The sequence below is a fragment of the Salmo salar genome, chromosome ssa15, assembly GCF_905237065.1.
Source record: "Salmo salar chromosome ssa15, Ssal_v3.1, whole genome shotgun sequence".
In the NCBI taxonomy this organism is placed as follows: domain Eukaryota; kingdom Metazoa; phylum Chordata; class Actinopteri; order Salmoniformes; family Salmonidae; genus Salmo; species Salmo salar.
Window position 1 is genome coordinate 44,716,250 of NC_059456.1, and position 16,449 is coordinate 44,732,698.

The 16,449-nt window shown below is 42.7% G+C and overlaps 1 protein-coding gene across 9 annotated transcripts in view; it reads left to right on the forward strand.

Moving 5' to 3' along the window:
* The window catches only part of syne2a (spectrin repeat containing, nuclear envelope 2a), a 250,928-nt gene that overhangs the window by 131,954 nt on the left and 102,525 nt on the right, over nucleotides 1-16,449 (forward strand). For 8 of the 9 annotated variants that reach the window (XM_014145109.2, XM_014145105.2, XM_014145104.2 and 5 more), the window contains 3 exons: nucleotides 6,291-6,425; nucleotides 8,262-8,363; nucleotides 14,841-14,954. In XM_014145109.2, the coding sequence (XP_014000584.2) occupies nucleotides 6,291-6,425; nucleotides 8,262-8,363; nucleotides 14,841-14,954 (351 nt within the window). The remainder of the gene's footprint in view (nucleotides 1-6,290; nucleotides 6,426-8,261; nucleotides 8,364-14,840; nucleotides 14,955-16,449) is intronic. The other variant, XM_014145111.2, reaches the window with a different exon arrangement.

A 16,449-nucleotide genomic window follows, 5' to 3' on the forward strand; every position in this document is an offset into this window, starting at 1 on the left:
TGGAGTTGCCCACCCCTGGTATATCACAATGTTTTATGCATACATAATCACAATAGGACAACGGTTAACATCGCCCAACCCTAATTGATGCTTTAAAATTAGCTAAATGTGATCGATCCCCAATAAGAAAAAACAATCTGGCTTAATGAATTTGTGTTTTTGAGACAGACGACGCCAGTCACAAAGCTCACATCCTTGTCACCTATGACCGCCAAGTACTTTTGAACTATGTATCGACAGCTACTAACTTTGACTTCGACCTTGATTTCGCGTCCTACTTCAACTGCGACTCTGCTGTTCCCTTGTCAACACCGGACCCTACTCCATTGTTCAAGCTATCCAACAAGCCACAAGAAAAGTCGCTGGAGGAGGACTGAACTCCTTGTTACATTCTTCGAAAAAAGGTTTCCAAAAGGGTTTTTTCGGCTGTCCCAATAGGAGAACCCTATTTAGTTCCAGGTAGAACCCTTTTTGGGTCAAGGTAGAACTCTTTTGGGTTCCACGTAGAACCCTCTGTGTAAAAGGCTTTACATGGAACTCAAAAGGGTTCTTCAAAGGGTTCTCCTATGGGGACAGCCAAAGAACCCTTTTAGGTTCAAGATAGCATCTTTATTTCTAAGAGTATAGACAGACGCAGAGAAAATTGTTTGGCACTCCCCTCCATTTTATTGGCAAATGTCCAGTCACTGGAGAACAAGATGGATGAGCTCTGTTCGAGAGTTTCCTACCAACTGGGCGATATGGTAATGAAACTTGAACGTTTCTCCATGCTTCGTCGCAACCGGACAGCAGACTTAGACAAAACCAACGAGGGAGCGATGTGCCTCTGTAAACAACAACTGGTGTGCTGCTTCAAGTGTGAAGGAATTCTCAACCTTTTGCTCACCTGAACTAGAATACCTCATGGTAAATTGCAGACCTTTTTATCTACCAAGTGTTTTCATCTATAATCATCACTGCTGTCTACATCCCACCACAAAACGAGAATGGCACTAAGCAGACACTCAACGAGCTGCACAGGGCCATAAACAAACAAGAAAATGCACACCCAGAAGCAGTGTTTATAGTGGGCAGAGAATTTAACGTAGGAAAACTGAAATGCTTTTAACCCCACTTTTACCAACACGTCTCCTTTTACCAACACAAGAGGCGCTAACACTCTGGACCACTTACTCTATCCACAGAAACGCATACAAGGCCCTCCTTCGCCATCCCTTCAGCAAATCAGACCATGACTATATCCTCCTGCTTCCTGTTTACAAGCAAAAACTCAAACAGCAAGTACCAGTGATGCGCTCAGTACCGAAGTGGTCCGACAAAGCGGACGCTAAGCGACAAGACTGCTTCGATAGCACAGACTGGAATATGTTCAGGGATTCATCCAATAGCATTAAGGAGCTTACCATCGATGACTTCTTCCCCACAGTGACCCAACATATGTACCCTAACAAAAAGCCATGGATTACAGGCAGTATCCGTGCCGGGCTAAAGGCTAGTGCTACCAATTTCAAGGAACGGGACACAGACATGAATCCTTACAAGAAAGACCGCTACGACCTCAGACGAGCCATCAAACATGGAAAAGGTCAATATAGGACTAAGATAGAATCCGACTACATCCGCTCCAACACCTGTCGGATGTGGCAGAGTTAGCAGACTATTACGGATTACAAAGGGAAACCCAGCCCTGAGTTGCCCAGTGATGTAAACCTCCCAGACAACCTCTCAGACTATGTTAGATTCGAACACTGAGCCAGGCATGAGCCAGGCACTGAGCCAGGCACTGAGCCAGGCACTGAGCCAGGCACTGAGCCAGGCACTGAGCCAGGCACTGAGCCAGGCACTGAGCCAGGCACTGAGCCAGGCGTTCTCAGAGTATGCGCAGACCAGCTGGCAAGTGTCTTCACTAGGGTTGCAAAGGGTCGGAAACTTTCCAGTACATTTTCTGTACATTTTCCATGGGAAGTTAAATTTGCTTAAATTCATAAAAAAAGTTAGCTTATAACAGTGAACCTTTTTTGTGGGATACACATAAGGCAATTCTAGGTCTTGTGGCATATCTTGGTTAAACTATCCCCAATTGCATTGCAACCCTCTGCATGCACAGTGCATTCTTCCATCACATGTGCAGTGCACTTTTCCATAATATCTACAGCTGATTCTCAAGAATGAGATGCTATTGAGCCCACACTACTTCACTGTCTGAGCCAAGGACTATATATTTTATATGACATACATTATTTTTTGTTAACTAGTAAATAGTAGCCTACAGCAAAGTGTGTTTAAATAATTTCTAACTTGTTAACAATTTCTGCTAGTTAGTTTTTGCAACCAATTGGGTTTTAGCTTGCTTGCTTGTTTCATTTTAAAACATTTATCTTACAAAGGAGTTGTTTAATCTAACTGCTTAACTATTTATTTGTACATGGAATTGTATTTGGGTTTTTTTGCTCATTTTTTTTCTAATCTTTACAGGAAAATGCCACAGGCACTATCTGATGTGTGGAGACATTTCACTGCAGCTAATGTAGAAGGAAAAGCTGTGTACATTTGCAAATACTGTGCTAAATCATATGTGAAGAATGCAACAAAGATGCAGAATCATCTGGCCAAGTGCATAAAGTTCCCTCAGCGCTCACAACAAGCAACCTACAAAAAGTCCCTCTACTTCTATTCGAGGTGAAAATGATGAATCAGACACCTTATCGATAGCAACAGCTCATGGTCCTCCTGGAATTATATATTTTTTTACTCAATGTGGGGGCCGTAGTCAGAGAAATGCTGATGAATGTCTTGCTCGAGCTGTGTATGCAACTGCTTCACCATTGATGCTCACAGGCAATGTGTATTGGAAGAGATTTCTGAATGTTCTTCGCCCAGCATACACCCATCCAACCAGACATGCTTTATCTACTAATTTGCTGGATGCAGAGTTCAACAGAGTTCAAGTGAAGGTCAAGCAAATCATAGAGAAAGCAGACTGTATTGCAATCGTCTCTGATGGGTGGTCGAATGTTCGTGGGCAAGGAATAATTAAATACATATTCTCCACCCTCAACCAGTATTCTACAAGAGCACAGACACAAGGGACAACAGGCACACCGGGCTCTACATTGCAGATGAGCTGAAGGCAGTCGTCAATGACCTTGGACCACAGAAGGTATTTGCACTGGTGACAGACAATGCTGCGAACATGAAAGCCGCTTGGTCTAAAGTGGAGGAGTCCTAACCTCACATCACATCCATTGCCTGTGTTGCTAATGCATTGAATCTGCTCCTCAAGGACATCATGGCACTGAAAACAATGGATACACTCTACAAGAGAGCCAAGGTATGTTAGGTATGTCATTAAGTTATATCAGAAATCTACCTCACCAAGCAAAGTGAGAAGAATAAGAGAACCACATTGAAGCTGCCCAGCAACACCCATTGGGGTGGTGTTGTCATTATGTTTGACAGTCTCCTGGAGGGGAAGGAGTCTCTCCAAGAAATGTCCACATCACAGTCTGCCAATATGGACAGCCCCATCAACAGGATCCTCCTGGATGATGTATTTTGGGAGAGAGTGGTAAGCAGCCTGAAACTGCTGAAACCTATAGCAGTAGCCATTTCACGGATTGAGGGAGACAATGCCATCCTGTCTGATGTTCAGACTCTGCTTGCAGATGTAAGAGAAGAAATCCGTACTGCCCTGCCCACTTCACTGGTGCTCCAAGCAGAGGAAACTGCAGTTCTAAAATACATTAAAAAGTGTGAAGACTTCTGCCTGAAGCCCAGACACACCACAGTGTACATGGTGGACCCCAGGTATGCTGGCAAGATCATCCTGTCTGGTGCAGAGATCAACAAGGCCTGTGGTGTCATCACTACAGTGTCTCGCCACCTTGTCCTGGATGAGGGCAAGGTTCTTGGCAGTCAGGCAAAGTACACTTCCAAGCAAGGGCTTTGGGATGGAGATGCAATATGGCAGTCGTGCCAACATATCTCATCAGCCACCTGGTGGAAGGGACTTTGTGGGTGTGAGGCTCTTTCCCCTGTTGCCTACATCATTCTCCAAATCCCACCAACATCAGCCACCTCAGAGCACAACTGGTCATTGTTTGGGAACACACACACCAAAGCACGCAACAAGCTGACCAATACAGGGGTTGAGAAATTGGTGGCAATCTGGGAAAATTTGAGGCATTTTGAGCCTGACAACGAGCCATCCTCAACAAGGTTGGAAAGTGACAGTGAAGATGAGGTCTCAGTCTGATGTTCAAGAGGTGGACATTGACGAGGTCCAGGGAGAAGATGTGGAAGCCTGAGAGGAAGAGAACCAAAGCTTTAGTTTCTAGACTATCATTTTACAGATGTATGTTGAAAACGTTTTTGGGAGATGCGATGGATCATTGGGGATCATTCAATATTCCCTTTCTTTTGTTGTTCAGTGAAATCATCCCATGTGAAGATTCAACTCATTTAATTTAAGTTCAATTTGTAACTAATTATTTCTATTGGAAGGATTTAGTCATTTGCAATTATGTCTATTTATGATAAGGTAAAGGTTTATGTTTTTGTCTCCATATGATATGGTAAATATATCCAATGCAAAAAAACATCTACATTTAAATAGTATTAATATTAATTTGCATATATTTCCGTTTATTCCCATATATTCCCGTTAGTTCCCACGGAAAGTTTCCACCTCTGAATATTCCCCAAAATGTGCAACCCTAGTCTTCACGGACATTTTTAACATCTCTATGTCCCAGTCTGTAATCCCAACGTGATTCAAGCAGACCACCATTGTCCCTGTTTCTAAGAACTTAAAGGTAACTTGGCTAAACGACTATCGTCCCGTAGCACTCACATCTGTAAACATTAAATGTTTTGAAAGGCTGTTCATGGCACACATCAACAGCACCATCAATACATGGCACATGGAAACCAAACAAGTGTGGTCTATGGTGATAGGTGGGATGGGCTGAGAGTGGCTGAGGGTTGGGATTAAAGAGTGTATATTTGGTCATGTACTATTGTTATGTTACTGCTTTATATAAAAGTACCATGTAGCAAAAAAGCTGTAAAAAAGTAAGATAATTGTCCTCAGAAGAGGGGGGTGTGGTGGAGGGGTTAATAAAAAAATATATATTTATAAAAAAACACCATCACAGACACCCTGGACCCACAACCATTCTCATACTGCCCCAACACATCCACAGATGACGCAATCCCTATTGCACTCCAAACTTCTCTCTCCTACCTGGACAAGAGGAATGCCTACTGTATGTGAGAATGCTGCTCATTGACTGCAGCTCAGCATTCAACACCATAGTCCCCTCCAAGCTCATCACCAAGCTCGGGACCCTGGGACTGAACACTTCCCTCTGCAACTGGATCCTGGACTTTCTGACTGGCCACCCTCTGGTGGTGAGGGTAGGTAACAACAAATCTGTGATGCTGGCTGCATCAAAGCTTGGTTTTGAAACTGCAGCGCATTCCATCGCAAGGCACTACAGAGGGTGGTGCGGTACATCACTGAGGCCGAGCTCCCTGACATCCAGGACCTCTATATCAGGCAGTGTCAGCGGAAGGCTGGGAAAATTGTCGAAGACCCCAGCCACCCAAGCCATAGACTGTTCACCCTGCTATTGCACGGCAAGAGTTACCGGAATGCTAAGTCTTCTTCCCCCAAGCTATACGACTGCTGAACAGTTAATCAAATGACTACTCGGACTATTAAATTGAACCTGTTTTGCACTGACTCTCTTACACTGACTCTATGCACACTCACTGGACTATACTCACACACTCATAACTACTTACACTCCAACACACACACACACCATATACGCTTACAAAACACACATGCATATTTACGCCATACAACACTCTCCACATGTGCTGGTGCCATTCTGTTTATTATCTATCCTGATAGCCTAGTCACTTTTACCCCTACCTACTTATTACCTCAACTACCTCGTACCCCTTCACATTGACTCAGTACTGTTACTGTTACTGTTTTCTATTTTTATTTGCGAATGTTCTTACTTTTGAACTCGGCATTGTTGGAAAAGGGCTTGTAAGTAAGCGTTTCACAGTAAAGTCTACATCTGTTGTATTCAGCGCATGTGACAAATGCCATTTGATTTGATTTTATGATCGAACTTTATCGATGTACCAGCAACAGTCATTTTTCATACTTTGGTCATCCTACTTTGATTTGGTTTCATCAAAATATCATCTAATTTGATGAAACGCATGATTTCGACCTTTAACCTCTCTAATGTCCTCCTCTGTATCCACAGGGCAACATGCGTGAAGTAAGGGAGGCTGAGGGGGTCATCCCATCATGCAATGTGTGTGTGACAACAGAACCCAGTGGCCTTATCTTATGCACACATCAACGGAATACGGGTCCACCGCGGATCACCGGACATCAGGTACAAGCTTGCATGGTCAACCAAAATATTAATTTTACGTACACAATGTTACCCTAGTGCACTATGTAGGGAATACTATGCCATTTCAGACGCACCCTGACATTAGAAGTGACATGAGTTTGAATAACAATTTGCAGGCAATTTGCAGGCACACCTCTTACTGCTCCAATCCCATTAGCGGGATCAACAGCCAGTGAAAAATCAGAGCGCCATATTCAAAACCAAATCTAATCATTTCTATTTCTCAAACATAGGACTATTTTACACCATTTTATAGATACACTTCTCCTGAATCGAACCACGTTGTCCGATTTCAAAAAGGCTTTACAGCGAAAGCAAAACATTAGATTATGTTAGGAGAGTACATCGACAAAAATAACCACACAGCCATTTTCCAAGCAACTAACATGCATCACAAATACCCAAAACACAGCTAAATGCAGCACTAACCTCTGACGATCTTCATCAGATGACACTCCTAGGACATCATGTTACACAATACATGCATTTTTTTCGATAAAGTTCATATATATATATATATATATATATATATATATATATATATATATATAAAAACAGCATTTTACATCGGCGCGTGACGTTCAGAAAATATTTTCCCTCAAATACTGCCGGTGAATCAGCGCCACAATTTACAAAAATACTTGTCATAAACGTTGATACAAAATTAAACTGTCATTCAAAGAATTATAGACGAACATCTCCTTTATGCGAACGCTATGAAAGATTTCGAAAAAGCTTCACGAGGAAAGCACTCTTTGCAATAATCTGAGTACTGAGCTCAGAAAAATACACTAGGCTATACAGATAGCCGCCATCTTGGAGTCACCTAAAATCATAAATTGCATTAGAAATATTCCCTTACCTTTGATGGTCTTCATCAGAAGGCACTTCCAGGAATGCCAGGTCCACAACAAATGTTGTTTTGTTCGATAAAGTCCATAATTTATGTCCAAATAACTCCTTGTTGTTCGCGCGTTCAGTGAGCTATTCCAAATGTAGGAAGGGCGCGGACGATGTCACCACGAAAAGTAAAACAAAGTTGTATTTACGTTCGTTCAAACATGTCAAACGTTGTAAAACATCAATCTTTAGGGCCTTTAGAACGTGAAGATTCAGTAATATTTCAACCGGACGGTTCCTGTGTCTTGAAAAAGGTTTTGGAACGGAGGATCCGCCCTCATGAACGCGCCCCAATGAAGTGATGTCATTCCCTGGGTGACCAAGTTCCCAGCCTTCTCATTCGGTCTCTGTTCATCGTAGACGACTCAAACAACTTTGTAAAGACTGTTGACATCTAGTGGAAGCCGTAGGATTACGTCACTGTGTATTCAATAGGAAACGACTTGAGGAGAGCCCATGCATCCAGATTTCCACTTCCTGGTAGGATTTCTCTCAGGTTTTTGCTTGCCATATGAGTTCTGTTATACTCACAGACACCATTCAAACGGTTTTAGAAACTTCAGAGTGTTTTCTATCCAAATCTACTAATAATAAGTATATCCTAGCTTCTGAGTTTGAGTAGGAGGCAGTTTAATATGGGCACATATTTTTTCCGAAATTGTTCAACACTGCCCCCTATCCTTAAGTAGCTGTAAGAGGTTTTAACACAGTGGTTCTCATGGTCTTGGAGAGCTACAGGGTGTGCAGTCTTTTGATCCAGTCCAGCATTTCAACATACCTAAATGAGCTAATCAACTAACTATGAAGAATGTGGTGTTTCATTGCTGAGCTGGAACAAAGGACCTGACTTGATGACCACTTCTCTAACATGTAACTAACAGCCAATGTTAACCCTTTCCTAACCCTGTTGTGAAGGAGGATGCCTCAGAAGCATGCCTCTCTGAGGAAGAGGAGGAATACGAGGACGAAGATCATCACTCATCATCCTCTGACACACTCACATGCAGTTTTCCTGAGGTAAAGATAAAATAAAACAAAAACCTAAAACACAAGGTATATCTTTGGCCAATTCTAGTTCGTTGGCTACATCCACAAATTATTATTTTAATCCCACCTCTGCTCGAATTGAATTGACTCCTCATTTATTTGCCAGCTCCATTCTGGGACTTGATCAAAATATTACAATAAAGAGTGGGGTTAGGGCTAAGGGCTAACATTTAAAGTTAGTGGTTGTAATGTGGTTGTTGCACATAGAGTGGGATTGTTCTATGCCTCCAGAAAACAGGAAGTACACTACTTCATACAACTTCTGACTTAGTCATTTCATCATGTCACTATTGTACGGTGTCATAGCAACACACGTCCTTTGAAGTTACGTCAAGAGTCTCCTACAGTCGTCACCCACACTTCCCTCTTTTCTTTGAATGCTATTCCATGTGGGCATGCAACTGCATTTTCCCTTTCCCTTTCCTCTTTAACTGTGTCATAGTTTCGTTTCATGATCGTCTTACTTTGCAGTATTGAATGTTTTTTGAAGTTATTGAATGTTTTCCACTGATGTCATTGTAATGGTAGTTTAAAACACTTCAGAGAGCAGGCCTTTCTAATCGACCTGGCCCAGGTACCCTGGAAAAATATTGACCTCATTCCATCAGTAGACAATGCCTGGTTATTCTTTAAAAGTGCTTTCCTCACCATCTTAAATAAGCATGCCCCATTCAAAAAATGTAGAACCAGGAACAGATATTGCTTCACTCCAGACCTGGCTGCCCTTGACCAGCACAAAAACATCCTGTGGCATACTGCATTAGCATCGAATAGCTCCCACGATATGCAACATTTCAGGGAAGTTAGGAACCAATATACACAGGCAGTTAGGAAAGCAAAGGCTAGCCTTTTCAAACAGAATTTTGCATCCTGTAGCACAAACTCCAAAATGTACTGGGACACTGTGAAGTCCCTGGGCAAGCGTCCCACCTCCCCCGGGGAGGTTAACTTGGCTTTCAAAGACCTTAGAAAGGCAGGGTAGGATAGAAATAGTTCTGTAACAGTTTGGGTCTAGAGTATCTCCCCCTTTGAAGAGGGGGATGACCGCGGCAGCTTTCCAATCTTTGGGGATTTCAGACGATACGAAAGAGAGGTTGAACAGGCTAGTAATAGGGGTTGCAAAAATTGCGGTGGATAATTTTAGAAAGAGAGGGTCCAGATTGTCTAGCCCAGCTGATTTGTAGGGATCCAGATTTTGCAGCTCTTTCAGAACATCAGCTATCTGAATTTGGGTGAAGGAGAAATGGGGGAGGCTTGGGCAAGTTGCTGTGGGGGGTGCAGAGTTGTTGAACGGGATAGGGGTAGCCAGGTGGAAAGCAAGGCCAGCCGTAGAAAAATGCTTATTGAAATTCTCGATAATTGTAGATTTATTGGTGGTGACAGTGTTTCCTAGCCTCAGTGCAGTGGGCAGCTGGGAGGAGGTGCTCTTATTCTCAATGGACTTCACAGTGTCCCAGTACATTTTGGAGTTTGTGCTACAGGATGCAAATTTCTGTTTGAAAAAGCTAGCCTTCTAGTCAACAGCCAGTGGAATCGCGTGGCGCGAAATACAAATACCTCATAAATGCTATAACTTCAATTTCTCAAACATATGACTATTTTACACCATTTTAAAGACAAGACTCTCGTTAATCTAACCACATTGTCTGATTTCAAAAAGGCTTTACAGCGAAAGCAAAACATTACATTATGTCAGGAGAGTACCCTGCCAAAAATAATCACACAGCCATTTTCAAAGCAAGCATATATGTCACAAAAATCAAAACCACAGCTAAATGCAGCACTAACCTTTGATGATCTTCATCAGATGACACTCCTAGGACATTATGTTATACAATACATGCATGTTTTGTTCAATCAAGTTCATATTTATATCGAAAACCAGCTTTTTACATGAGCATGTGATGTTCAGAACTAGCATACCCACCGCAAACTTCCGGTGAATTTACTAAATTACTCACGATTAACGTTCACAAAATATATAACAATTATTTTAAGAATTATAGATACAGAACTCCTTTATGCAATCGCGGTGTCAGATTTTAAAATAGCTTTTCGGCGAAAGCACATTTTGCAATATTCTGAGTAGATAGCCCGGCCATCACGGCTAGCTAATTTGACACCCACCAAGTTTGGCTCTCACCAAACTCAGATTTACTATAAGAAAAATTGGATTACCTTTGCTGTTCTTCATCAGAATGCACTCCCAGGACTTCTACTTCAACAACAAATGTTGTTTTGGTTCCAAATAATCCATAGTTATATTCAAATAGCTCCGTTTTGTTCGTGCGTTCAGGTCAGTATCCGAAGGGTGACGTGCGAGCACATTTCGTGACAAAAAATGTCAAAATATTCCATTACCGTACTTCGAAACATGTCAAACGCTGTTTAAAATCAATTTTTATGCGATTTTTCTCGTAAAATAGCGATAATATTCCAACCTGGCGACGTTGTATTCATTCAAAGAGAGAAAGAAAAACATGGAGAATTCACATGAACGCGCATCTCCAGTGTCACTGTTCTCAGCCTGACGACTCACAAAATCTCCTGCTGTTTTTCGACCAGAGACTGGAGAGACGTCATTCCACTTTCTGGTGCCTTCTGTGAGCCAATGGAAGCCTTAGAAAATGTCACGTTACAGCAGAGATGCTGTATTTTCGATAGAGATGCCACAGAAGGAGAACAAATTGTCAGACAGGGTTCTTCCTGTATGGAATCTTCTCAGGTTTTGGCCTGCCATATGAGTTCTGTTATACTCACAGACACCATTCAAACAGTTTTAGAAACTTTAGAGTGTTTTCTATCCAAATCTACTAAGTATATGCATATTCCCGTTTCTGGGCAAGAGTAGTAACCAGTTTTAATCGGGTACGTTTTTTATCCGACCGTACAAATACTGCCCCCTAGCCACAACAGGTTTTAACAAACAGATCACCGACCATTTCGAATCCCACCGTACCTTCTCCGCAATGCAATCTGGTTTCCGAGCTGGTCATGGGTGCACCTCAGCCACACTCAAGGTCCTAAACAATATCATAATCGCCATCAACAAAAGACAGTACTGTGCAGCCGTATTCATCGACTTGGCCAAGGCTTTCGAATCTGTCAATCACTGCATTCTTATCGGCAGACTCAACAGCCTTGGTTTCTCAAATGACTGCCTCGCATGGTTCACTAAGTACTTCTCAGATAGAGTTCAGTGTGTCAAATCGGAGGGCCTGTTGTCCGGACCTCTGGCAGTCTCTATGGAGGTGCCACAGGGTTCAATTCTCGGGCCGACTCTTTTCTCTGTATACATCAATGATGTCGCTCTTGCTGCTGGTGATTCTCTGATCCACCTCTACGCAGACGACACCATTCTGTATACTTCTGGCCCTTCTTTGGAGACTGTGTTAACTAACCTCCAGACGAGCTTCAATGCCATACAACTCTCCTTCCGTGGCCTCCAACTGCTCTTAAATGCAAGTAAAACTAAATGCATGCTCTTCAAACGATCGCTGCCCGCATCTGCTTGCCCGCCTAGCATCACTACTCTGGACGGTTCTGACTTAGAATATGTGGACAACTACAAATACCTAGGTGTCTGGTTAGACTGTAAACTCTCCTTCCAGACTCATATTAAGCATCTCCAATCCAAAATTAAATCTAGAATCGGCTTCCTATTTCTCAACAAAGCATTCTTCACACATTCTGCCAAACATACCCTCGTAAAACTGACTATCCTGCCGATCATTGACTTCGGCGATGTCATTTACAAAATAGCCTCCAACACTCTACTCAGCGAACTGGAGGCAGTCTATCACAGTGCCATCCGTTTCGTCACCAAAGCCCCATATACTACCCACCACTGCAACCTGTATGCTCTCGTTGGCTGGCCCTCGCTTCATATTCATCGCCAAACCCACTGGCACCAGGTCGACTATAAGTCCTTGCTAAGTAAAGCCCCGCCTTATCTCAGCTCACTTGCACCATAGCAGCACCCAACCGTAACATGCGCTCCAGCAGGTATATCTCACTGGTCACCCCCAAAGCCAATTCCTACTTCCAGTTGTCTGCTGCCAATGACTGGAACGAATTGCAAAAATCACTGAAGCTGGAGACACATATCTCCCTCACTAACTTTAAGCATCAGCTATCCGAGCAGCTTACAGATCATTGCACCTGTACATAGCCCATCTGTAGATAGCCGATCCAACTACAGTGAGGGAAAAAAGTATTTGATCCTCTGCTGATTTTGTACGTTTACCCACTGACAAAGAAATGATCAGTCTATAATTTTAATGGTAGGTTTATTTGAACAGTGAGAGACAGAATAACCACAAAGAATCCTGAAAAACACATGTCAAAAATGTTATAAAATGATTTGCATTTTAATGAGGGAAATAAGTATTTGACCCCTCTGCAAAACATGACTTAGTACTTGGTGGCAAAACCCTTGTTGGCAATCACAGAGGTCAGAAGTTTCTTGTAGTTGGCCACCAGGTTTGCACACATCTCAGGAGGGATTTTGTCCCACTCCTCTTTGCAGATCTTCTCCAAGTCATTAAGGTTTCGAGGATGACGTTTGGCAACTTGAACCTTCAGCTCCCGCCACAGATTTTCTATGGGATTAAGGTCTGGAGACTGGCTAGGCCACTCCAGGACCTTAATGTGCTTCTTCTTGAGCCACTCCTTTGTTGCCTTGGCCATGTGTTTTGGGTCATTGTCATGCTGGAATACCCATCCACGACCCATTTTCAATGCCCTGGTTGAGGGAAGGAGGTTCTCACCCAAGATTTGACGGTACATGGCCCTGTCCATCATCCCTTTGATGCGGTGAAGTTGTCCTGTCCCCTTTGCAGAAAAACACCCCGAAAGCATAATGTTTCCACCTCCATGTTTGACGGTGGGGATGGTGTTCTTGGGGTCATAGGCAGCATTCCTCCTCCTCCAAACACAGCAAGTTGAGTTGATGCCAAAGAGCTCCATTTTGGTCTCATCTGACCACAACACTTTCACTCAGTTGTCCTCTGAATCATTCAGATGTTCATTGGCAAACTTCAGACGGGCATGTATATGTGCTTTCTTGAGCAGGGGGGCCTTGCGGGTGCTGCAGGATTTCAGTCCTTCACGGCGTAGTGTGTTACCAATTGTTTTCTTGGTGACTATGGTCCCAGCTGCCTTGAGATCATTGACAAGATCCTCCCGTGTAGTTCTGGGCTGATTCCTCACCGTTTTCATGGTCATTGCAACTCCACGAGGTGAGATCTTGCATGGAGCCCCAGGCCGAGGGAGATTGACAGTTCTTTTGTGTTTCTTCCATTTGCGAATAATCGCACCAACTGTTGTCACCTTCTCACCAAGCTGCTTGGCGATGGTGTTGTAGCCCATTCCAGCCTTGTGAAGGTCTACAATCTTGTCCCTGACATCCTTGGAGAGCTCTTTGGTCTTGGCCATTGTGGAGAGTTTGGAATCTGATTGATTGATTGATTGCTTCTGTGGACAGGTGTCTTTTATACAGGTAACAAACTGAGATTAGGAGCACTCCCTTTAAGAGTGTGCTCCTAATCTCAGCTCGTTACCTGTATAAAAGACACCTGGGAGCCAGAAATCTTTCTGATTGAGAGGGGGTCAAATACTTATTTCCCTCATTAAAATGCAAATCAATTTATACAATTTTTACATGAGTTTTTCAGGATTTTTTTGTTTATAGACTGATCATTTCTTTGTCATTGGGCAAACGTACAAAATCAGCAGGGGATCAAATACTTTTTTCCCTCACTGTACCTCATCCCCATATTGTGGTTTTATACATTTTTTTTTGCTGCTTTGCACCACAGTATCTCTACTTGCACATTCATCTTCTGCACATCTATCACTCCAGGGTTTATTTGCGAAAATGTCATTATTTCGCCACTACAGCCTATTTATTGCCTTACCTCCCTAATCTTACTTCATTTGCACACACTGTATATAGACTTTTCTATTGTGTTATTGACTGTAGGTTTGTTTATTCCATGTGTAACTCTGTGTTGTTGTTTGTGTCACACTGCTTTACTTTATCTTGGCCAGGTTACAGTTGTAAATGAGAACTTGTTTTCACCTAGTTTACCTGGTTAAATAAAGGTGAAATAAAAAAATATATATTAAAAAATGTGGGCCTTATAACAGGGTTTAAGTTTAACATGCTGTACTTTTACTGATTATAGTCCTACCTCGACATCCCTTGGACACTGTCAGAGGCAGCTGCCATTCAAGAGCCCTGTCTGCCACACACACCCATAACACACACCCATACCCGTGTGTGTGTGTGTGTGTGTGTGTGTGTGTGTGTGTGTGTGTGTGTGTGTGTGTGTGTGTGTGTGTGTGTGTGTGTGTGTGTGTGTGTGTGTGTGTGTGTGTGTGTGTGTGTGTGTGTGTGTGTGTGTGTGTGTGTGTGTGTGTGTGTACATGTACTGTGTGTGTTAGGACCCAGACGAGACTCTTAGCCACCAGGAGCTGTCAGAATCAGTGGCTACAACCACCCAATGGCTCCAGGTTAGTGACGCTATGTCTGAAGCCCACACCGCTGCTGTCACTAAGGTAAGCAGACATTTATAGTAAGTCCTCTACACGTGGTAGTTTTTCCTTATTAACAGTCACTAAAGGTTTAACAGTGTCTCTGTCTCTCTCTGTCTCTCTGTCTCTCTCTCTCTCTGTCTCTCTGTCTCTCTCTCTCTCTGTCTCTCTGTCTCTCTGTCTCTCTCTCTCTGTCTCTCTGCTCTCTCTCTCTCTCTCTCTCTCTGTCTCTCTCTCTCTCTCTCTCTCTCTCTGTCTCTCTCTGTCTCTCTCTGTCTCTCTCTGTCTCTCTCTCTCTCTCTCTCTCTCTCTCTCTCTCTGTCTCTCTGTCTCTGTCTCTCTCTCTCTCTCTCTCTCTCTCTCTGTGGAGTTCAGAGGGTAACACTTTATAATAACTTTCATTTGAAAGCCAATAATATATAATTGATAAGGCATGTTTTAATGATTTACTGCACATGAATGTAAATCATAATTATACTGAACAAAAATATAAACGCAACATGTAAAGTGTTGGTCCCATGTTCCATGAGCTGAAATAAAAGATCCTAGAAATATTCCATAAGCACAAAAACATATTTCTGGACAAATCTGTTTACTTCCCTGTTAGTGAGCATTTCTCCGTTGCCAAAATAATTCATCCACTTGACAGGTGTGGCATATCAAGAAGCTGATTAAACAGCATGATCATTACACAGGTGCTAGTTGTGCTGGGGACAATAAAAGGCCACTCTGAGGCACTGTGTCACACAACACAATGCCCCAGATGTCTCAAGTTTTCAGGCATGCTGACATGCAATTGGCCTGCTGACTGCAGGAATGTCCACCAGAGCTGTTGCCAGCGAATGTAATGTTCATTTATCCACCATAAGCCACCTCCAAATTCGTTTCAGAGAATTTGCCCTCCAAGGCTGCGCTCCTGCCGAGGTCATGTGAAATCCATAGATTGACTGATTTCCTTATATTAACTGTAACTCGGTAAAATATTTGAAATTGTTGTATTTATATTTGTGTTCAGAATACTTTATTAGACATAGTAAGCTATTCATAAACATGCCTATAAAGAAGTTGTAAATTATCTGCCAATGACTTTATTGCCTTTGTTCATCAAATAAAATTGTATTTGTCACATGCACCGAATACAACAGATGTAGACCTTACAGTAAAATGCTTACTTAAAAGCCCTTATCCAACAATGCAGTTATAAGAAAAATAAGTGTTAAGAAAGTATTTACTAAAATAAACAAAAGTAAAAATGCAAATAGTCTGGGTAGTCATTTGATTAGCTGTTCAGGAGTCTTATGGCTTGGGGGTAGAAGCTGTTAAGAAGCCTTTTGGACCTAGACTTGGTGCTCTGGTACCGCTTGCCGTGTAGTAGCAGAGAGAAGTCTATGACTAGGGTGGCTGGAGTCTTTGGCAATTTTTAGGGCCTCCCTCTGACACCGCCTGGTATAGAGGTCCTGGATGGCAGGAAGCTTGGCTCCAGTGATGTACGGGGCCGTACGCACTACCCTCTGTAGTG